Here is a 25,177-nt window from a genome sequence, read left to right as displayed (position 1 = left end):
GTGGCCTGCATAATAAATCTCATTGCTTTTACTGTGGTTTTATGCTAGGTATAAAATGGTTTTAGACTGTGCTTGTGATCAATTCAGAATCTTGCTTTGTCAATATTTGTTTTTGGCTGATTAAACACTGATTGTGTCGGGTTTAATCTGATGGGGTTGTTAAAGGAGTGGTGGTCTGAACACCCTTGACACTAGCGCTTGAGTTACTCATTCTTCTACTTTGGATATAGTATCCTGTTGCACTTTATTTTATTTACAGTGGAACAGGCCCTGCTGCCCCATCGAGCTCTGCCACCTATTTAACCGCAGCCTAATCACAGGACAATTTACAATGAGCAGTTAACCTACTGCAGACATCCCACCTCTCCCGGAACTTCCGGGGGTCTCCTGCATATTAATAGTGGCTCCCTGATGCCCGTAAATTGTATACAATATCACGGAAATCAATTTTTTTGAGTGCGAATGAGAGAAAAGCAAGAGAGAGCGCCAGAGCGACCACGAGAGAGCGAGCGAGAAAGCGAGAGAGAGCGAGCGAACGAAAAAGCAAGCAAGAGCGAAAGCAAGCGGAAATGCGTGAGCAACGACGGGGGGGGGGGGTGGGGGGGAGAGAGAGACCGCCCCATGACAGAGTGTTCCAAAAAAAATATAAAACGTACGACACCCCAGACTACACTAAAGTGTAACCCTGCCTAATAGGGTCAAAAAATAATGACAGTGTTGCTCACTGCACTGTTTGCAACAGTGACTTTTCTATTGCCCATGGTGGGTTAAGACTGTAAAAGACATGTTGAGGTGAGTTTAACAGGTGTCATTCGTTCATTAGCATAGCTAACGTTATTTAAACTAGCTGGCTGGCTGCTAAGGAGCTACGCTATTGCAGACATCCCACCTCTCCTGGAAGTCTCCTGCAAATTGATGGTGCTACCTCCCTGAAATCAGTTTTTGCAGGGTGGGATATCTGCTACTGTGCATACCAGTACACATTGGACTGTGGAAGAAAACCAGAGCCCCAAGGGGAAACTCATATGCACACGGGAAGAATGTACAAATTTCTTACAGGGGATGCCGGAATTGAACTGTGATCTCCACCCTGAGCCGTAAGAGTGTCATGCTAATCGCTACACCACTATGGTACCCCAACTATTCCACTGAATTGGAGTTGTGTCTCTATTGTATATAAAAGATTGCAACATTTTTGAGGAATGGTGTTGAGCTTACTGAGGGCATCAAAGTAGTTTTATAGAGTCCTGTATTATAAACAAGATTCCAGACAAGTAATTTTATGTGAGGATTACTTGCCCTCATTCCATGTAAGGCTATTAAACTGAAAATTCACCAAATTAGAGTATGATAGGAATTTTTTTTAAAAAGGAATAAACTTGATCAGGGGAAATGTTTTATTTTGCAACTCCATCCTGTCTTGTGATATTTCGTGTGCATGAAAAATAGGAATTGAGAAATGCAGAGGAGAAATGGATTGATAGGCTTTTAGAAAGGAAAGTAGAATAGGTTTTTTTTTCAACATTAGAGGTGCCTTTCTACAAGAGCACTTTGTATGCACTGCTTGCAATTCATGGAGGTCTTGTTTGAACATTTTAGTCATAGAGCAGTAGAGCACAGATATAGGCCTGTTATCCCAATGAGTCCGTGCAGGCGACAGCTAATCCCTATTTCCTGTATTCGCCCCTCCATGTGCCTAATCAAGTACTTATGATACTGTTCTACCTGACTCAACCTCTGGCAGCTCAGCTCATTATCCCAATGAGTCTGTGCAGGCGACAGCTAATCCCTGTTTCCTGTATTCGCCCCTCCATGTGCCTAATCAAGTACTTCTTATGATACTGTTCTACCTGACTCAACCACTTCCTCTGGCAGCTCAGCTCATTCCATGTACTCCCCACCTCTACATGATGAGTTTCCCTTCAGATCCCTTTTAAAATTTGCTTCTCTCACCCTAAATCCGTACTTCCTGGTTTTGGTCTCCACTATCCTGGGGAAAATACTGTTACCATCTGTCTTATTTATGCCTTTTATAATGTTAAGCATCTCTATAAGGTTCCACTCATTCTCCTACATTCCAAGGAATAACAATTTATCCTGGCCAGGCCCGTCCTAAAGCTCTGGCCCTCTACTCCTGGCCATATCCTTCTAAATCCTTTCTGTACTCTATCCAGCTTAACCATATTTTTATTACGGATTGACCAAATCTATACACAGTACTCCAAGTGGGGCCTGCAACTACAACATAATGTCCCAGCTCCTCTACTTAATGCCCTGACTAATGATTTAATTACAATTTTTCTGTAAAATAGTCTAAATGCTTAACTTTCTCTTCATCAGTACATTGTAATTTCAAACTGTTATTTATTATGTGTTAGGTCAAAATCATTCATTGTTATACTATGTCTCATACCTTATAACGATTAAAATTGTTTTGTTAAAACTATCTAAATTCGTTTGAGAGGTTCATCATGCAGTAATAAGTGATCACATTTCATTGGGGGTGTGAGCTAATTCTGGCTCATTCCTTATTCAAATGTTGACTGCTCCTTCTGTAACACTCCTGAAATTTAGTGGTTTAAAGATTCCAGTGTACCTAAATGGATACGTGAGGTAATGATGCACTGGGCACGAGATGTCATTAGCACCTCAGCCGTTGTGGACAGGAGCTAACACTTTGTATTTGATGTGCCACGTGGGGGTTGCACAGACCTGCTGGCTGAAGAAACGAACTCAGGTTGCTAGGAAATTAAATGTTTGCTCTGCCAAGGTTGGGTCTGGGAACAATGGGATTACTGAATATGTTTTACAGGATTGACCTCCAGAGTTCAGTGTTGGGGGGTCTTCTTGTTTATAACATACATTGATGATCTCGATATAAATTTAGGAGGTAAATTTAATAAATTTACAAATTAATTGGTGTTCATTGTTGGGGTGTAGCTTTTCAATGATGTTGATGAATCAGTAGGATGGACAGACAATGGCAAATGGAATTCAGTCTGAAAAATTGTGAGGTGAAGTATTTTGAGAGGATAAAAAAAATGCAATGAATAGCAGGGCCCTAAGGAAAGAGACACTTTGAAGTGCATATTCAAGAATCCCAACAGATGGCACACTGTAGAAAAGGTGTAAAAAGGCATGCAGGATACTTCTCTTTGTTAACTGGGGCTTAGAATATAAGAGCAAGAAGTTAATGACAGAACTGTATAAAGCATGAGTCAGGCCACAGCTGGTGTACTCTGAGCAATTGTGGTCATCACACTCAGTGAAGGAAGTGACTGCACTGGAGAGGGTGCAGAGGAAGTTCATCAGGATGTTTAAATAGGGATGGAGTGTTTGAGCTATGAAAAGAAACTAGATAGTCTAGGTTTTCCTTGCAGCAAAGAAAACTGCAGTTGGGTAATGACCCAATTACACAAAGTAATAAGAGATCTCTATAGGGTAAATAGCAGGAAACCTTTTACATGTTTTAAGAGATAAGATGGGAAATTTAGAGGGGTTTTGGCAAGCAAATTTTGAATCCAGAAGGTGGTTGAAATCTTGAACACACAACCTGATGGAGTAGTGGAGGCAGAAACTCTTAGAACATTTATGAAGTCTGCAGCCTAGTGTTTGGAATGGCATGCTGTATGTAGAAGGCTGTGGGCTGACTGATAGAAAATGGAATCGGTATTAATGACCAGTGCAGAAACATTGAATCAAGCTTACTTCTCTGACTTTATGATTTGGATCAGCAGTCAGACTAATGGGAGTGGTGGGAAGAGATTTTTTTAGTGAATTGTGATTGGACTGGTGGAGATCAGCATCACTGAGTGTGGAATTGCCTAGGCCTTTAAAGATCAGGGCTTTGGGGAGCTGAGCTGGGTTATCTGCATCATTGAGCCATCAGAGGATTGGGCAATTGAGGTCATCAGGGATCAGACCCTGGGATTTTTGAGCTCAGGAGCAACAGCATAGTAATGTTTGGGAGGGGGGAGTCATAGGGAAATTAAAAGGTTGAAGGATAAAAGGAATCCCAGTCCACCATGTTAGTATTTATTGTTGCTTCTAAGGTAACCAAACCAAATTTGTCATTAATGTTCAAAATGGGGACTGCATGAAGGATAACCTCAACCTTATGTGGGTCAAACGTAGGTATCATGCAGGTGAATTTCTTGCAGGTGAATTTCTTGGCTATTCTCTCTGTCTATCACATAACGATCTGTTCATCACAACCTATGGGGAAAATTAAAATATACTTTCTCAGAGTTCAAGCCACATAGGGAAATGTCATTATTCTTTGTTAAACCCTTTCTTTCTTTCTTTTTTGGCGTGTGCCTGCGAGTGTGCGTGTGCGTGCATGCATCCGTGATGATGTCTTTTTCATGGCTTTTACAAGAGAGACCCTGTGGCGCGCCACTCCCCACACAGACATCCCCGCAGCACTTTCCGTTTATTTTACGAGGTCGAGTTGCGATCTCGACACTCAACCCAGCACGGATGGAAAGCGTACTCGGGAGCGGACCTGACTAGTTTTGAACCCGGGAACCTCCGCTCCTGGGTCCGGCACCGATGTCGTTGCGCCACCAGCCCGCCCTGTTAAACGCCTTCTAAGATTTGATTTCCAGAGCTAATCTCAGTACTCTAGATGTGGGCTGATTGGCATTTCAACTTGCGTAGCTCAACTTCTTTCCCATTTTACTCCAGTCCTTTCAGAAATGACGGCCTCTGTGTTATTAGCATGTCATTATTTTGTGGTGGCAGAGTCTGCTTTGATTTTTGTTCTCATTATTTAAAAAGCATTTATGTATCCAAATTGGATGCTTGGATTTCTCCATTTGACTAATCTCTAAATGCCATTTTGTAATTTTGCTGTGACCTTCTATATTTACAATGCCACCTTGGTAATTTTAGAATACGTGGCTTTGTATATCCAGTTTTCTAAATTGTTTATACATGATATGATGAGTAGAGATCCCAACACAGATTCCTGTGAGACCCTGCTTGTCGTCTTACCAACTTAAGAGCCTTATATTAACACTGTTTTCTATCTGCTGTTCCCTAGCTAATCTCCTAAACAGTCTAAAATTAGACTTTGATCCTATTAGCGTTAACTTTGGATTACAGTTTTTTAATGAAAGATATATTTGCAAGCTGCCTTGCATGTCCAATAAATACTATCCTCATTTACCAATTAAGTGATGTCTTCAGGAGAAAAAAGGCCGTTCAACACATTGAGTCTGCTCTGCCGTTCTATCATGGTTGATTTATTATCCCTCTCAACTTCATTCTCCTGGCTTCTCCCCATGACCTTTGATGCCTTTACTAATCAAGAATCTATTAACAAATACTGTATATCCAATGACTTGGCCTCCACAGCCATCTGTGCAAATGAATTCCAATGAATTCTTAAGAAATTTGTCCTTATCTCTGGTCTAAAGGGAGGTCCCTCTACTCTCAGGCTGTGCCCTTGGGTCCTGGACCCCCCCCCCCCCATTATATGAAACCTCTTCTCCACATCCACTCCATCTAGGTCTTCCAATATTCAGTGGGTTTCAATGAGGTTCCCCCCTCATTCTTCTAAGCTGTAGCGAGTAACGGCCCAGAGCCACCAAATGGTCAGCTTACATTAACCCTTTTATTCCCTGAATCATTTTCATGAACCCCTCTGGGCCTTCTCTAATGCCAACATATCTTTTCTTAAGTAAGGAGCCAAAACTGCTTACAGTACTACAAGTATGATCTGATTAATGTCTTATAAAGCCTCAGTATTACATCTTTGCTTTTATATTCCTGTCCTCTCGAAATGAATACTCACATTGCATATCCCTTCCTTACCATGCCTGACCTGCCGAATTCCTTCAGCATTTTATGTGTGTTGCTCTGGGATTCCTGCATCTGCAGAAGCATTTGTGTTTAAGCATTACATCATTTTTTTATTCTAGTTATCGCAAGATAAATGCTAAAGTTATATTTGCCTTCCTTACCACTGACTTAACCTATAAGTTAATCTTTAGGGTATCCTGCATGAGGACTCTGAAGTGCTTGTTGCATCATTTGTTGTTAATTATATATTTTCCACTAGAATTTTTGTTTGTTTTTTCTTTGTTTGATGTTGTCCGAAGCAAGTTTTGTCCTTTGTACCTTTATTCCTTAAAGTTATAAAGATGTTCAGCATGATGCTAAATGTATTTTCTTTTCAATGTCCATGCAGTTATTTTACCAATTAAGATATTTTCCAGTTTTACCGTCTTTCCTTCATCCAGTTAATGTCACCCTACTTAAAATTAGAATCTTCCTTCACAATGCTGCATCGAATGTGATGGTACTTTGGTTGCTATTAAATAAATAATCCATGTATAGTTAACATCGTAACTAAATTCAATATTCAGAAGGGATAGACATGAAAGAAAAGGAGGTGGGGTAGCATTGCTGGTTAGAGAGGAGATTAATGCAATAGAAAGGAAGGACATTAGCCGGGAGGATGTGGATTCGATATGGGTAGAGCTGCATAACACTAAGGGACAGAAAACGCTGGTGGGAGTTGTGTACAGGCCACCTAACAGTAGTAGTGAGGTGGGGGATGGCATTAAACAGGAAATTAGGAATGCGTGCAATAAAGGAACAGCAGTTATAATGGGTGACTTCAATCTACATATAGATTGGGTGAACCAAATTGGTAAGGCTGCTGAGGAAGATGATTTCTTGGAATGTATGCGGGATGGTTTTCTGAACCAACATGTCAAGGAACCAACTAGAGAGCAGGCCATTCTAGACTGGGTATTGAGCAATGAGGAAGGGTTAGTTAGCAATCTTGTCGTGCGAGGCCCCTTGGGTAAGAGTGACCATAATATGGTGGAATTTTTCACTAAGATGGAGAGTGACATCGTGAATTCAGAAACAAAGGTTCTGAACTTAAAGAAGGGTAACTTTGAAGGTATGAGACGTGAATTAACCAAGATAGACTGGCAAATGTTACTGAAAGGGTTGACGGTGGATATGCAATGGCAAGCATTTAAAGATTGCATGGATGAACTACACAATTGTTCATCCCAGTTTGGCAAAAGAATAAACCAGGGAAGGTAGTGCACCCGTGGCTGACAAGGGAAATCAGGGATAGTATCAATTTCAAAGAAGAAACCTACAAATTAGCCAGGAAAAACGGCACACCTTAGGACTGGGAGAAATTCAGAGTCCAGCAGAGGAGGACAAAGGGCTTAATTAGGAAAGGGAAAAAAGATTATGAGAGAAAGCTGGCAGGGAACATAAAAACTGACTGTAAAAGCTTTTATAGATATGTGAAAAGAAAAAGATTGGTTAAGACAAATGTAGGTCCCTTACAGTCAGAAACAGGTAAATTGATCATGGGGAACAAGGACATGGCAGACCAATTGAATAACTACTTTGGTTCTGTCTTCACAAAGGAGGACATAAATAATCTTCCGGGAATAGTAGGGGACCGAGGGTCTAGTGAGATGGAGGAACTGAGGGAAATACATGTTAGTAGGGAAGTGGTGTTAGGTAAATTGAAGGGATTAAAGGCAGATAAATCCCCAGGGCCAGGTGGTCTGCATCCCACAGTGCTTAAGGAAGTAGCCCAAGAAATAGTGGATGCATTAGTGATAATTTTTCAAAACTCTTTAGATTCTGGATTAGTTCCTGAGGATTGGAGGGTGGCTGTTGTAACCCCGCTTTTTAAAAAAGGAGGGAGAGAGAAACCGGGGAATTATAGACTGGTTATCCTGACATCGGTGGTGGGGAAAATGCTGGAGTCAATTATCAAAGATGTGATAACAGCACATTTAGAAAGCGCTGAAATCATCAGACAAAGTCAGCATGGATTTGTGAAAGGAAAATCATGTCTGATGAATCTCATAGAATTTTTTGAGGATGTAACTAGTAGAGTGGATAGGGGAGAATCAGTGGATGTGGTATATTTGGATTTTCAAAAGGCATTTGACAAGGTCTCACACAGGAGATTAGTGTGCAGACTTAAAGCACACTGTATTGGGAGTATGGTATTGATGTGGATACAGAATTGGTTGGCAGACAGGAAGCAAAGAGTGGGAATAAACGGGACCTTTTCAGAATGGCAGGCAGTGACTAGTGGGGTACCGCAAGGCTCAGTGCTGGGACCCCAGTTGTTTACAATATATATTAATGACTTGGATGAGGGAATTAAATGCAGCATCTCCAAGTTTGCGGATGACACGAAGCTGGGTGGCAGTGTTAGCTGTGAGGAGGATGCTAAGAGGATGCAGAGTGACTTAGATAGGTTAAGTGAATGGACAAATTCATGGCAGATGCAATTTAATGTGGATAGATGTGAGGTTATCCACTTTGGTGGCAAAAACAGGAAAACAGATTATCTGAATGGTGGCCGATTAGGAAAAGGGGAGGTGCAACGAGACCTGGGTGTCATTGTACACCAGTCATTGAAAGTGGGCATGCAGGTACAGCAGGCGGTGAAAAAGGCGAATGGTATGCTGGCATTCATAGCAAGAGGATTCGAGTACAGGAGCAGAGAGGTGCTACTGCAGCTGTACAAGGCCTTGGTGAGACCACACCTGGAGTATTGTGTGCAGTTTTGATCCCCTAATCTGAGGAAAGACATCCTTGCCATAGAAGGAGTACAAAGAAGGTTCACCAGATTGATTCTTGGGATGGCAGGACTTTCATATGTTGAAAGACTGAATCGACTAGGCTTATACTCTCTGGAATTTAGAAGATTGAGGGGGGATCTTATTGAAGCGTATAAAATTCTAAAGGGATTGGACAGGCTAGATGCAGGAAGATTATTCCCGACGTTGGGGAAGTCCAGAACGAGGGGTCACAGTTTAAGGATAAAGGGGAAACCTTTTAGGACCGAGATGAGGAAAAACTTCTTCACACAGAGAGTGGTGAATCTGTGGAATTCTCTGCCACAGGAAACAGTTGAAGCCAGTTCATTGGCTATATTTAAGAGGGAGTTAGATATGGCCCTGGTGGCTAAAGGGATCAGGGGGTATGGAGAGAAGGCAAGTACAGGGTTCTGAGATGGTTGATCAGCCATGATCATACTGAATGGCAGTGCAGGCTCGAAGGGCTGAATGGCCTATTCCTGCACCTATTTTCTATGTTTCTTTGTTAAAACTGGCTTATTGCAATTATTAAATCTAATATGACCTAGATCCTGTTGTTTCTGGAAGTTGAAATTGTCCCTGGAAACTGAAAACTGCACCAAGCACAATAATGTGCTGCCAATTTTGCCTTGAGTTCATCTGCCTATTGCAATCTTCAAGATCATTAAATTTTCCATTAAAATTTACTCAGCGCTTGCAACATTCCTGTGATCTCTATTTATGTATTCTGTTAGCTTACAGCTGTCACCAACAGGCCTAAACATGATTCTCATTCAGTGTTAAATGTCTTTTTATTTTTTTTAAATTCTGCCCATGCTGTCGCTTCTGCCTACGCACCTCATGTCACATGTTTTTGTCACTGGAAATTATTCATCTCCAATCACGAAGGCCACTCTGTACTGCCAGTTTTCCTGTATTTCCTGCAGATCTTATAAATGATATTGGTATTGCTACTTCTGTAGTTTTGCCTAATTTTGTATTGTTCTTAAGCCTGTGCATTCATTTCCCTCTGTTTAATGGGACCTGGTCAGTGAATGACCTACCTCTCACTTGCTTTCCCCAGACCTCTACAAAAACCTATTGGAACAACTTTTCAGAGAGAGATCTAAATTCTTGTAAAAATGTAGATGCTAATACCTTTCTTCTTTTGTAAAGTGCATCTGAAATGCTTTAATCATATGACTAGTATAAATAGTTGTCACACATAGTATAGGATGAGTTCCAAAGTCCTGCAAAAGTGAAGGAAGGTGCTTACCATTTTAATAAATTTCCCACTCCGCTATCCTGCCTCAACCGCGAATGAATACATTCCCACGTTAACTTCCTTGGCAAACATGGAACCCATGGAGCAGGAGTTCCAAGAGAAGAGTAAAATATCCTGTACAGAGTTCTTTATGGTATGCAAGAGAACGTACTAAATTATGAAGCTGATTTTAAAAGGTGTATCAAGATTTTTGATTGAATATTCTGAGGTAACATATACATGAACAAGATGCAATGAGTTCTTTTGATTTCTTTTATTTGCACAGTTTCTTGTCTTCCGCACTCTGGTTGAATACCCTGGTTGAGTGGTCTTTCATTGATTGTTATTGTTATTCTGTAGTTTTATTGAGTATGCCCACAAGAAAATGAACCTCAGCATTGTATATGATGACATATATGTACTTTGATAATAAATTTCCTTTGAGCTTTGATCACTGAATAATGAAATGGTGCTGAGGAAAAAAAACCACCAATTATCTTTTGTTCATCTGTTCTGTTGTTGCCTTTAAAGTCTGTGGAAGGTGGCTATAAGCTTTTAGAGTAAATCAGATTGTTCATATTTCCAAGCTCCTGTTTCCATAATATTTTATTTGTTGCTTTTAAAATGGAAGTTCAATGGTGACACATCTTCCCATTTCTCATCAGCATCTAGAACAGGAAAAACATGAACTGCGGAGAAGATTTGAGAACCGTGAGGGAGAATGGGAGGGTCGTGTTGCTGAGCTGGAGGGTGATCTCAAGCAACTTCAAGATGAGCTGGAGAGGCATCAGGTCCAGTTACGTGAGGCAAACAAAGAGAAAGTAATAGCTTTGCGGGAACTATCTGAACAGAACCAGCGACTCCTCGAGCAGCTCACCAGGGTAAGTCTTGCATTGGATGGTACTGAGTGACACTCTTGAATGTATTCCAGTAGCAATGTGGTGTTTCACCCCTCCAAATAAAGGTAGAGAGATACTATACTATAAGTGGAGTATTTGTGCATGGCACTTTACTGACAGTAGCATGTGGGTAATAGAGTGTTCAGTGGAATACAAAACTGAGGGCAGAATGACTCTGCAGGTGTATATATATCATCAGAGTTCAGAGATACACGTGAGGTTGTGTCGGTGAAGTGATTTCTTCTAGGGTGAAGAAATGCAGTGCATAGACTTAGCGTGAGAGAGTTGGGGATGAATGTGTACCAAGATTTAAATCCTGGGAAATTTGCATTTTGTATTACAAAGTTAATTTCATTTCTGGAGATATATAGAAGTATCAATCCTCTTCAGATAGATTGCTGTTCTGCCTATCACCATGGCACTGGAGCTTGTCAATTAGCTTTAAAAAAGCTGTGTCACAGGCATGTTATTGGTCTGTGCTGTTTGCTGCCCCAAATGAGGTGTTTCTCATTTAGTTTTACAACCTTCTGTTCCTGAGGAAGTAAAGACTGTGTTCCTCACCAATGCTACGTCCTGCTGTGTCACTGGCCTTACAAGTGGATGTACACACTAGAGATGTGAAGATAGATATTTGAGTGAAAAAGTAACCGTACCATACTTCAAGAATGAACGTAAAAACAAGTTCCTGGTTCTGGGAAATCTGTAGTAAAAGCAGAAATAGAGATTGGGTTTCTAGAAACTGAAACCTTGGTTTCTGAAATTCCAGTCTCCAGTCTCGATAAATGTGTCTGCCTGCTGTTTTATTTTCTGCTCCTTCTCGTCCAACTCTTGAAGAATTATTATTATAGTTTATATTATATTTCCTTCTTCAGAGTTATGTCAGTGAATTTATTCCAGGGACTCCGTGGTAAGATAGCTGAAAACCATAACTTGAGGATTGTAGGTTACAAACCTGTATTCTGACATACGACACAGTGTACTAAAACTACATAAGCTTGAATTTTATTTGCTGCTAGCTGTAGAATATTTATATTAATTTGATCAATACAAAGCAAAGTTTTTAAAATACTGATATTCTTAAAAAAAAGTTCTGAAGGAATCCAGTCATTAATCTCTGTTTATCCATCTGTTTTTTTTTATGGCTCTCGGACACTTTCACTCTAATCCAAGTGTTTCTGGCTAGTTACCTCACCAGTGATCTTTTTAATTCAATTACCTCCAAATTGCCTCACCTGTCGCCACCAGTCCTGTATGAGCAAAACAAATTTGCAATTTAACTGTAGCCATGATCCTGAGTTCTGGAGAAGGATCTCAGCCCAAAATATTGACTCTTTCTTCCTTTCCATAGATACTGCCTGACCTGCTGAGTTCATCCAGCATTTTGTGTGTGTGTCTCTGCAGAATCTCCTGATTATTATTCAATTTTATATTATGTGAAACAGACAAATTTAAAACGTGTTCCATGTCTGATTATAGAATTCAATTGAATTAAGCCTCATAAAGAGGTGTATGAGTAAGAAGGATATTAAGGGCAAACGTGTGCTAGAATAATCCTATTATGGAATGAGAAATTTGGTTTATTACTAATTCATTGCTCTTGTTAAAGTTAAATGAATAGTTCCTGTTCCTCTGTGTATTGACCTGGATTACCTTGTGTTGAGTGCCCATAAAGGATCTGTAAATTCTTAGTGGTGAATATTTTTAGTTTCATTATCTACTTCTCTTTTTTTTTGCATATTGTTGTGTTATTTACTCCCCCATACAAAATGTTCAGAGGTTGGTTCTAATTGCTAATTTAGACAATGTGTTTGCTTCTTCTGCAATTTTAGTTGGTAATGTTGTTGTAGTCATGATATTATTTGACACAGTAAGCATTGATAATGGAAGATGGTATTATGTTAAATTGTTGACATTGTCATATATTTTCAACACAAGACTTAGATGTAATGGAACTGTGTGGTTAAACAAACTGCAAAGCCATATAAAAATTTGCCGATGACACCACTGTTGTTGGACAAATCCACACATGGCAATGAGTCAGTATACAGGAGTGATATTGATGGTGATGAGTCAGTGTACTGTAACAACCTCTCACTCAAAGTCAGTAACACTAATAAACTATTTACTTGCATCAAGAAAGGGATGGGTGAATATGTGCCAGACTATATTAGCAGCCCAGTGGTGGAGAGGGTCAGCAGCTTTAAATTCCTGGGTATTACCATATTAAATGACCTGTTCTGGGATCAGGACGTGGATACAATTACAAGGAAGGTGTGCTAGCATTTCTACTTTCTTAGAAGTTTAAGGAGGTTCAGCATGGCACCAAACACTCTAACAAACTTCTACACATGTACTGGAGAAGGAGATCTCATTGAAACCTATTGAATATTGAATGACATAGATAGAGTGGACGTGGAGAGGATGTTTCCTATAGTGGATGAGTCTAGGACCGGAGGACACAGCCTCAGAATAGAGCAATATCCATTTAGAAAAGTGATGAGGAGGAATTTCTTTAGCCAGAGGGTGGTAAATCTCTGGAATTCATTGCCACCTATGGCTGTGGAGGCAAAGTAATTGGGCATATTTAAAGTGGAAGTTGATAGGCTTTTGATTACTCAGGGCATCAAAGGTTACAGGGAGAAGGCAGAGGAATGCAGTTGAGAGAGATACTAAATCAGCCATGATGGAATGGCTGAGCAGACTTGATGGGCCAAATGGCCTAATTCTGCTCCTATCTCTTGTGATAGTATCTTGACTGATTGCATGATGGCCTGATACAGTCATTCAAACATGCAGGAACATAAGAATCTGCAGAGAGTAGCGAACTCAACCCAGTTCATCACAGACACGTCCCTCCTGGAAGTATCTACATCAGACACTGTGTCATCGTCCGGGTTGTGCCATTTCTGTGCAGCTACCATTGGTCTGGAAGTATAGAAGTCTGAAGTCCCAGACAAGCTTCAAGAACAGCTACTTTGCTTCAGTCATTCAATTCTTCAACTGACCTGCACAGCCCTAATCATTAGAGACCCAAGAGACTGTGATGCTGGAACCTGGAGTAACGGACAATCTGCTGGAAGAACTCAGCAGCTCAAGCAGCACCTGTAGGAGGAAAGGAATTGCTGATGTATTGGGTCAAGATCCTGATTCCTGATTCAGGACATCAAGAGTTGACTTGATTACTTATGAATATTTGTGTCACACTTTTCACCTTGTTCTGTGTCTCAAATCTTCGTCATAGCCTGAATTTAATTAGTATCTTTCATCACTTCAATATATTGCTTTTACTACTTGAGTAAAATGATACTACAGCAGATTTTCATTTGGGTTTTTACCTGGCAAACAGTTCTATTAAGCAACAAAATAGCAAGTCAATATCAACAAAATCATGCTTTTGTTCCCGTGATTGTTAAGTCTGCAAACTTCTGATGTTATGTAAAATATAATCTAGACACACAACAAACAGATTATGCTGGCATTCGTACCATATCACAACACCGAGAGAGTGCAGAGATATCTTTCAGATGAAATTTTAAACTGATATGAAAAGTACCATAAAATTATTTCACTGAGATGGGTTCTTCTGGGATTTGGCCAATGTCTATCTTATAACCAATGCATTAGATGGTCATGACCGGGTATGTGTTTCTGTGAACTTGCTGTATGCAGTCTGTCTTTTATGTTTTCTACATGATTGTGCATGAACACATTTTAAGTGTTCTTAATTGGCTGTAGAATACATTGATAAAAGTTCTTTATTATTTTAATTTTTAACTTTATATCAAACTAATTAGTCTTTTTTTGTCAGTGGGAAATGAATGACACTTCCTCAGAGAGTTTGTATGTATTCTAGCACTATGCGACAGTAATTAAAAATTGTTTTTCAGTACAATAGATCTAAACCCTGTGTGAACAAGACAAGTGACTGTGTACTCAATCAAACAAACTGGATCTGAATTTCCAGTTCTTTCCTTAAATTTTTGGGTGGCAGGGTGGGGATGTAAGGTGCTCTTTCCCTTTGCTAGCCTACAGGTCACCCTTAGGCGAGGTGTAGAATCTGCTTAGACTCCTGATCAGTCACATGAAGCCATGGAAGCAGGTGCTGGATGATCATTCAAGAGCAGTTGGTGCATATCACAAGTCAAGCAGATAATCTCTGAAGAGTATCAATAATGGTTCTGCCCAGAAGGCAATGGCAAATCACTTCTGTAGAAATATTTGCCAAGATTAATTATAGTCATGTAGGTCACGATCGCCCATGTCATCCAGACATGGCACATGACGACGATGATGATCTTTAATTTGGTTCTGCAGGCTTTGCTTTTCTTCAGTTCAGCAATTTCCTTCACTACTTTATCACAAACCCATTGCTTAGGTCACTGAAGAGAGTCAATCATGTGCAGAATGTTTTATTTTAACTATATACAGTGGGCTATGGTCAATTGGGATACATTTTGGCCCATTTAAGCAGCTGCCTCAGTTAGTGGAAGATCCATAGAAATAGTTTTAAAAAGAAAAACTATGTTTAAGTAAGTAACAAATTATGTATTTAAATGGAATACAGATCAAATCAGAACACTGCCAAAAGTACTACAGTACTATACAACTATGTAATAATTCTTAATAGTTATCGACGGAAGAGCTAATCCAGTGTATGCTGCTTCGTTCTTTTGATTGATTGTAACCAAACAATATTAGTGCAGGCATCTAGTGCAGATAACGGACTACCCTCATACAATGATTTCGATGACTGCATCTTCAAAATCTTTATTTTCATTGTAACGTTCAAGATGATCGTTGGTACCTTCAAATTCTTCATAGTTCCTACCTTGTTGAAGTAATAAAATTGTTTCATTTTCACTCCCAGCTGTTTCTGGTATCTCTAAGCCTGAATGCTTGAAACCACAGTGAGCAAAACAGTTCCAAATTGTCTTACTATTTATTTCTCACCAATCATCAGTGACAAAAATCATCGCTTTTGAACACAAACATGCGCAACTGATGCTGTTTAAAAATTATTCTCTCTAAGTACAGTGATCTAGCAGTCACACAAGTGCACACGACTAATGCTAGTTAGAAACTGTTTGGCAACAATCTCCTGTCCTAGTTCAGCAGTGTAGTGTCCCAAATTAATGAAAGGAATCCTGGCTATTTTCTCAATTACTTTTTGTTCTTTAAGAGTTGTCCCAAGTAAGCAGCTGCCCTGGTTAACTGATGGCCCAATTATCTGGAATCCACTGTATGACTAAAAATGCAAAAATCTAGTTTTGGACCTGAAAATACAATTTACTATTATATTAATTAATTTTCATAAGGTCAGGTCACTCACCTGAGTGCTCCTGGTACCATGTAAATTGGTACTACCTGTTGCATGGTCGGGTGGTCGGCGACTAAACTGGCTCCCCCACCAGGCTTGTCTGGTGAGGAGAGTGGCTGGACACCCTGCAGGATGAAAAACAAGTCCTGTCAAAGGGCGGATGAGCCCTCTCGTAGGGTCAATGGCCATCTAGCAAACACGCGCCGTGAAGCGCGGAAAGGGCATCGAAGCTTGGTCTGTCCATTCACTGCAACAGAACTTCCCCCAGCCGTCTTGGATCCCACCATGCCGCTGGATCTGGGAGGGGATGTCGTGAGGGTGGGTCTGGACCTGTGTAACCCCCTACTCACCTAAAATCTACTCACGCACACGCTGTTCTTTTCTGAGGGGTGGGGTATCCTCACAAACCGACTAACTGACTGAAAGGAACCCTCATCATCCTATGGGATGGATAACTAGAAGAAGAATTAATTTTCAGATTTACTTTCAGCACAAACAACTGAATTATAGTTTATAATTTAAAATGTAGGGAATTACGGTTCATTTTTTTATGTATTAAAAAGTAAAGTTACTCTTGGGCATTCTCTGCTCTACAGATGCAAATGCCACAGGGGTTTATATCCAAACAGCATCTTGTCACTTCATATTTACTGCTTTACAAGTTAGAGATTAATTATTAAACCAATGAAAATTTTCCTTTGCCCCATGCTGTTTTTCTCACAACCAGCCACTTGACTACAAAAGCATTACATGTTTCCAGTCCAAGCTACTCATAAGTCTGACTTTTTAAGGGTTTGTGTTTGATGTGCTGTGCACACATCCTATCCACCTTCCATTCCCCAATATGTTTTGGACAATTTATGGTTATTTTTTGGTTTAAAGAACATTGCTTGTACGGAATATATAACCACTGAAGCAGCTGCACTGGGAGTGCCTAGTGCTCAGAGTGGGTGATGGATATAGAAAGTGCTGCATTTCCTGTCCCTGGTGCCCTTCAAACAGAGCACAGGAATTCGTTATAACATATCTGGATGCTGTTGCCATTATCCTAGGTAACATTTTTTTTTCTCTGTGCATGCCTACGATACTTGAAAATTTTCAAGATAGATTCTGTAAAATGGTCTGGCATGTAGTCTTGTAAGCAACATCATTAATGAATTTGGCATTGATTATCTTTTAGAACTGGTAGACTATCAGCTTGAATTGATGTAATTCTTCTTGAGTTTAGGTTTCCAGGATTTGGGTCAAGCAACAATTAAGCAGTAGCAATATTTTTCCAAGTTAAGACACTATTCAAATTGGAGGACCCGATGGAGGTGCAGAACCAGCATGAAACTGCTGTGCTGCTCTTTCTTGCTAGTAGATATTGTGAATGTGAAAGCTGTTGTCAGAGTAACCAGAGAGAATTACTGTAGTATATTTTATAGATGGCATGGACACTCCCACCATGGTGTGTCATTAATTGAGAGGAAGAATATTCAGTAGTGGATGCCAGTCAAGCAACTGTTTGTCCTTGGTAGAATTCAGTTCCCTTTTCTATTAAGTCTGAAACCAGTCAGGCAAATGAAAACCATTCCATTGCACATCAATATGGCATGTATATGCTAGAAAAGTTAGTAAATTACAATCTGGAATTAATCAGCCCCATTCCATGTGAATTTCATTCAGGTTATCAGTTAGTTTTATTCATAATTAGCAACGCAATTATAATATATATAATTATACATTTGGCTGAAAGCCTCGAATGATGAAGAATCATTAGAGGCTAGTTTCTTTTTCGAACATTCGTAAATGTGAATTCATTCATCATATGGATCCGGTAATTTATTTTTGGGCTTCACCGGTATTCATAAACAGTATTTATATTTTTGTTTCACACTTGACTGTGTAATTTTAATTTGTATTATAATTTTTTGGTCGGGTCCAAATTCATTTTATCTTGGATGGATGGAACTTCCCTAAATGTTTTCACTGTATTTCGTAAAAGAAGGTGCGGTAAGGATTACAAAATGAAAAAATATTCTGTCATCTTTGTACTATTCATTAATTTACACAAAAGAGCACATTGGCCTACATTTGAAATCCTGATTAATAACATAGAGAGCATAAAATTTAAAGAACTTGCACTTGAATAATTATTTCCCTTAATTTTTGGACATGCCTGCTAGTTTTGCTTCATTAGAAAGAAATTCTTGAAATTGTGAAAAATCCATGATTGAATTGACCTGAGTCTATAAAATGACAGGCTGAAGAATTTATTGATCAAGAGTGAAATATCTGCATAAGTCCGGTCTACTCCAGGAGTGCCAAACTGAGATTTTGAACTGAAGTTTATGTAACAGACTCCTTTAAATGCATCCTGTAATGGGCCTATTTTGTGAGAGGTTTCTGCAATGTCACAGTGGTGCTACAAACAAAAGTGAGATAAGGTTCTGCCGCTGTCATTGGGAGCTGATTTAAAACATTTTGAGAATACTTAGTACTGTGGAGGGCAAATCTGAAAATTGCAGTAAGAAATCTGATCTCATTATTTTATTGGCTGCTAATTTTAACATCTATTGGCTATAATTATTATACACCACTGGTGACTGATAATAGGTTATGCTATACTGCTGAAATGGCTAGTCAGCCACAGTTATCTAGATACTTTCAAAGGGGAACACTAATGTATTTTTGCACTAATTAGTTGATGATTTTATGGCCTCGTTAGAAAGTTCATTGAAGGCTTTGTGATTCACCAACACTAGAGATCCTGCAGATGCTGGCAGACCAGAGCAATACACACAAAATGCTGGGGGAGCTCAGGTCAGGCAGCATCCATGGAAATGAATAAACAGTTGATCTTTCGGGTGAGACACTTCCACTGGACTGGAAAGAAAGGGGAAAGATGGCAGAAAAAGAAAAGGTGGGAGGAGGGGAAGGAGGTCTAGCTGGAAGATGGAAGGTGGATCCAGGCAAAGGACTGGAGGAGAAGGAGTCTGATAGGAGAGGAGAGAGGACAGTGGCAGAAAGGGAAGAAGGAGAGACACTGTGGGAGAGGTGATAGGCAGGTGAGAAGATGAGGTAAAAGGCCAGAGTGGGAATGGGAGAAGAGGAAAAGGGAGGGGATTTTTTTTTAACAGGAAGGGGAAATTGATGTTCATGCCAATTAGGTTGGAGGCTACCCAGACAGAACGTGAGGTGTGCTGATCCACCCCGAGATGGCCTGGTTGTGACAAGACAGGAGGTCGCGGTTCCCGAACTGGAATGTTTGGAAACCAGTGTGCTGCACCCGGTAATTTGTGACGACTAGCTCTCCCCTCTGCACAAAAGAAATCAACCATAAATAAAACACAAATCGAATTTATTCATCCTTGTGACTTTTTCATAAATATTTTGGGATAAACAAATCAGTCCTCAAGCTGTTTCATCCTTCAATAAAATTACCGTTGGTCTATTCTTGAACGCTGGCTATTTGTCTTAATTCTTGATATCCTGGACAAATAATAACAAAATATTGATTTCATTCTTGGAAGCTTCAAATGAACAACAGCCGTGACTTTTGCAATAGGTCTATTATGCTTAAAGCTATATGCTGCTACAATGAAACTCTTAACCTGTCTCTTTACCGTCAATCTTTTTCAAAACTCTCCTAGTCAGCAATTCCATTTCAAGCTTCACCTATTTCAGCATTTTCACAAATGACGTTTTCCTCCTTCCTTTAATGTAGCAAGAATCACAAGCTTAAAACAGATGTTTAATACAAATGCTACTACATAATCGTTCTTTCTATCTGCTTTCTTCTCCTCCTCCATGTTTTTACTATTCCATCTAATCTTCATCTTTCCCCAAATGAATAATCAGTCTACACAGATGTTTTAGCTTCATTTATGCCCTCTTATATATTCAACAATGATTTCTGAGCTCATCATGATATTGATGTCTTCTTCCGTTAACTTTTGCATCATTGTCACTGTCCAGAAGTTGTCATCTCATTTAATGGAACCTGTTTCTGACCTTCAGAATTCAAATCCATCTGATGGCTTTCCTTTGGCCTCTTTACCTCAGTCCATCTTTTCATTGTAGGTAGCAGGGTGACAGACAATCTCAGTTGTTCCATTTAATCCAGCCATTTGTTTCCAAAGTGTTGTACATTTTGTTCATAACGGACAAACTGCTAAATTGTCATTAAACAGCAGCGCCCTTCTTTACAGATTGTGTTTGTCAAATTGATCTCTACCAAGCAGACACTGAACATCAGCTGTGGCACCACTTCAACGTGTGAGGTCATTGCTTCCAAGATGGTCACTGACCTAAACTTCATCAGAAATTTTACCTCTACAACCTCCAAACGCAAATACCACTAACCACACTTAACCCACTTCCACCTCTTCCTGAAGATCCATACACAGGATTGCCAAACACAGATGTTCAGCCGTGGAACTCATTTTATCCTATCTGAAATTTGCTTTTCCATTCTTCCTGTGCTTCCTACCATTCACTATAGTGACAATTCTGAAGCCATCCATTACTTTAATGATTCCGAGTTTCCCAGCACTAACTGTGTCATTTCACTGTGAGTCCCTTATACCCCCTTTCCCATTCCTCCACAAGGATAGTTTGAAAGCCCTTTATTTGATTCTTGATCAAAGGTCCAAGCTGTTGCCTTCCATCACGTTCTGTTGTGTCTGGTTGTACAGGTTGAGTACCCCTTATCCAAAATTCCAAAATCCAGAAATCTCTGAAATCTGAACTTTCTCAAATGCTGACATGACATCACAAATGGAAAATTCCACAAGCTCTGGGCACGCTCCCAGGCGATGCGCAGATCTCAATGCATCACATACTGTTCTAAGAAGTTAACTTTGTAAAATAATTTAAAGATAAAGCATCTGCTGATCACAAAGCATTGATAAGTTTGGGAAGATAGTCACTGATGAACATCTAACACCAGAACAAGTCTACAATGCTGATTGTTATTATACCTTAAGTAGACCTAAAAAAAATGTAAAATACAAATGCAGTATACTGTAAGCTTTTAATCAAAACACATCATCAGAGGTGGAGACTGAAAGCCTGTTGTTGTTTGTTGTTATTCAGCAGCTGATTCAGATATTCTCCTGATGCTGCTGATTTACCCTGCACACATTATATTTTCATTATATTAATGGTACGTAAGTACCTATGTGTGATGAATAAGTGTAGGACAAGGATTGCTTACCACTAGCACATAAATTCAGAGTTGGAAATGATGGCAATCCCAAGCTATCTCATTATATATTCCAAAATCCAAAACTCTCCTGGCCCCAAGCATTTCAGATAATGAGTACTCAACCTGGACTGTTTCCGTAATGAGCTTTTTCTTTGACTACATTCACTTTCGCTAAGTGAGAGATATTGCCATGGAAACACTTTGTGGCCCTGAGCTTTGCAGTGCTACACTTTTGCTCTTGATCCTTGTCTCCACTCCCAGAAATGGGATAGAATTCCTATTATACTCTTTTTTTCATTGTATCTTCCCTCTTTGGTAGAAAATGTCGAACATTCTCTAGCTTGATGCTCTCTCACCTCTTTTTCGGGTGCATTGGTGACTCTGTTACTATTAATTGCTGCTTGTGCCATGAACTAGAGTATTTCATTCCCTTTCCTGCCCATTTCAACCCTGCTTTATTTAATTAATCATACATATCCATTTGTTTATTGATTGGTTGAGATATAGCATGGATACAGCAACCCTCAATCAATCCTAGCCTAATCATGGGACAATTTACAATGACCAATTAACCTACTAACCAGTACATCTTTGGACTGTGGGAGGAAACCTGAGCACCCAGAGAAAACCCACGCGTTTCCATGGGTAGGATGTACAGACTCCTTGCAGATGACATCAGAACTGAACTCTGAACTCAGGCACCCTGAGCTGTTGATAGCATTGCACTAACTGTTACATTACTGTGGCAGTTAGATTAATTGTCGTGGGTATCTCTAATACTTCAATGGACAGGATGGAGCCTAATATCTGCCGTAAGCCCATTGACTCCCACTACTACCTTGCATATGCATCCTCCACTCTGTGTCTGTAAATATTCCATTTTTATCAGTTTCTTTGACTTGATATTATCTGTTCTAACGTTACCTTTCATGCATCCTTTTTGCACAAAAATGGATTTCCTTCCACTAAGGTTGATGAGGATCTGAGTGATATCACATTGAATTCTTTTATGGCATTTCACCTTTCCCAGTCCAAGAATCAGGATAGAACACCCTTGTTCTCATCTTTGTCTCAATTAAGCCTTCGCATTTAACAGACCGTCCTCCACAATTTCTGACACTGCCAATCTGATACCGTATCTAGTTGCATCTCCTTACCTTCCTTTTCAGCATTTTGATGGCACCTATTTCTCCAGGATGCTCTTGATCACTCTTCCAACTCCTCCTCTGCACACTTCTGTTCCCTCCTCACCTTTCCATGCAGCTGCACGATACGTAGCACTTCCACTTCAAACCCCCTCCATCTCATTGTTCTGTGCCCTAAACACAGTTGTGAAATAATTGCACTACATGTACTCCTTTAAATTTAACATATTGTATTTGCTGCTCACAGACCATTCCGTACATTGGAGAGGCTAAATACAGGTTGTAACAATTTTGTGAAATACTTCTGTTCAGTCTGCAGACCTGCTATAGGCTTCTTGTAATCTTAGTTTAATTCTCCGTCTTGTTGCACACTGATCTCTCTGTCCCCTGCTTCCTGTGTTGTTCCAGCTCATGAAATTGTACCTCGTCTTCCATTAAAATGTCTGACACTCTTCTACAATCTGAAGGTGCTGACTGGCTGCTAATGAGCATTTCCAGCACTCTTGTTTCATTTTCAGTTTTGTGGCATCCTTTGGTACATTCAGATAATTATTTGGGATTTACATCTGCTGTAGACTTAAATTAGCATGCACTATCAACCTTCTTGTCATTTATTCTGTTTGTTCTACCCTTTCCCTTTTTTGTTCTTTTTCTCCTCTTTTCTTCTGTTTCATTTCTATTCCCAGTTATCATTAAAAATCAGCAATGTAAAATGCCACTTTATTTCTCTCAGCAGATGCTAACTAACAATGAGCTGTATTTGTCCCTTTTTGTTTCAGGTTTCTATCGTTTGTGGTTTTCTGATTTGATATTGTAGTAGCACTTGTTGCATTGGCCCTGTGTTTCATTGCACCGGCTGGTGGCGCAGTGGCATCAGCGCTGGACTTCGGAGCAAAGGCTTCCGAGTTTGAATCCAAGTCAGGCCACCCTTGAGCTCGCTTTCCACCTGTGCCGGGTTGAGTGTCGAGCTAGCCACTCGGCCTCGTAAAAAACAAGGGTTGAGTCAGGAACGTTCATATCATGACCCGGTTAATCCGAAAGGAGACCAATCCTGACACCACGCTCCAGACAAGAATGGCTGACTGTCTGGTGTGACACACTAGGAAGAAAGGAATGATTTATTGTCTCACTAATGTTTTGTTTCTATCAAACTGGACCGCCCATTCTCAGGATACATTTGTCTACATTAACACTTAGCTGATCTCTTTATATTCTATAAACAATGAATATACTTTAACATTTGTGCTGTGAGTGCACCCAATTCTCTAGCTATTTTATATCTATTTTATACAGGACTCTTATTGTGTAAACAGCTTTTCATGCTTGCAATTTATGGCACAAATTTGTACCTCAACGTGACCAAGTCTCTTCAGCATGGTTTCCCCTCTTAGGATTTCCTAATTGACAATGAGACATTGCAGCCCAAATCGAGGTGCTCAGCTGCATGTGATACAGGCAGGAAAATAGCTGAATCTGTCAAGTGAGGGAAAGCAATGGGAGTCGATCTATGCCAACAGCATTTGACAGGAAATTCCCTCCGGTATCTGATCAACAATGGGGTGACTTAATGTCCTAATTACAGGTGCTTTTCGGAATACCCTTCACTGTTGCTCCCATTGGTCCTGGGTATTATTTTTAGAGTGGAGTTTTATCTTGGCCTGATTAGAGTAGAGACCTAAATTCTCAAAAGTCTAGAGAACCATGCAGATCTGCACCATTTTTTCCTGTCTTTCTGTGAACATTATTTTTTTTAAACTGAACATGTTTCTGTTCCAGTACTGCTGATCTGAGTCATTTATTGTTGATCCCGTTAGGGTGCAGTATATACATAGACACTTCCTGAAGGTTTTGTAAACACACATAACAGTTTCAATGTGGAAAGGGGCCATTCATTCCACTGCATCCATGCTGGTTTTACAGAACTATTCAAAAGCGTTAGGCACATATATATAGCTAGGATGCCAAAAGACTTTGTATTTATCAACATGGAGCAGAAAGCAAGTTTGTAAATCTGGGTGCAAAGGATGTTGAGAATGGCAAGGGTGCTGTGCTGCGGGAGGTGTGTGGGACAGGTGGCAGAGAAGGAGTGCCAGGGGTGGGGATGGTGGCACAGGTACAGATACACCCAGCCCTGAGACACCAGACAAGGACATTTGATTCCAAATATTTGTTTTTTTGATCACGACAGAATGTTTCTTCAGTGCTTCCCACTCCCTCTCCCTTCCCCTTTTCCCAACCATGATTCCCCTGTCCCTGCCCCCTTCCCACTCTGTCCACAATAGAGACCCGTATCAGAATCAGGTTTATCATCACTCACATATGTCATGAAATTAGAATGAATGAATTATGTCATGAAATTGGAATGGATGAAGTTTGTCTTGAATGAGTCCTGAGGAAGGGTCTCGCCCCAAAGCAGGAAAGTGGGATGTTATAAGAAGTTGAGAGATGTTAGGTGGAAGAAGCTACTAATTAGAAGAGGACAGTGGACCAAGGAATAAATAGAAGGAGGGGAGCCAGAGAGGAGCAAGAGGAAGGTTATCTCCTTCACGGTCAAGTCTGACTACCTGAAGGTGCAGTGCGTCTGATTCAGAGGAGCCGAGGTATGTAACAAAAACAGGCTGGAACAGATAGTCAAAGCCAAGCAAAAACTAGGACTGTAGGAGTTTTGCTGATTTTAAGTAACTGGAGAGAACCTCATCATCAGGTGTGAGGTGATCTTTGTGTTGCTGTACCTGGAACAGAGGTGATCTATTCACTGCTTCTCTGCCTGGCAATCACCTTG

The 25,177-nt window shown here is 40.1% G+C and overlaps 1 protein-coding gene across 1 annotated transcript in view; it reads left to right on the top strand.

The window, feature by feature from the left end:
• LOC140190840 (BICD family-like cargo adapter 1) overlaps nucleotides 1-25,177 on the top strand; it is an 87,143-nt gene that overhangs the window by 20,507 nt on the left and 41,459 nt on the right. Inside the window, exon 2 of the mRNA XM_072247723.1 lies at nucleotides 10,509-10,724. Within this exon, the coding sequence (XP_072103824.1) occupies nucleotides 10,509-10,724 (216 nt within the window). The remainder of the gene's footprint in view (nucleotides 1-10,508; nucleotides 10,725-25,177) is intronic.

The sequence above is a fragment of the Mobula birostris genome, chromosome 31 (assembly GCF_030028105.1).
Source record: "Mobula birostris isolate sMobBir1 chromosome 31, sMobBir1.hap1, whole genome shotgun sequence".
Classification (NCBI taxonomy): Eukaryota; Metazoa; Chordata; class Chondrichthyes; order Myliobatiformes; family Myliobatidae; genus Mobula; species Mobula birostris.
The sequence above is the reverse complement of the archived record's forward strand: the minus strand, read 5'-3'. Positions and strand labels throughout refer to the sequence as shown.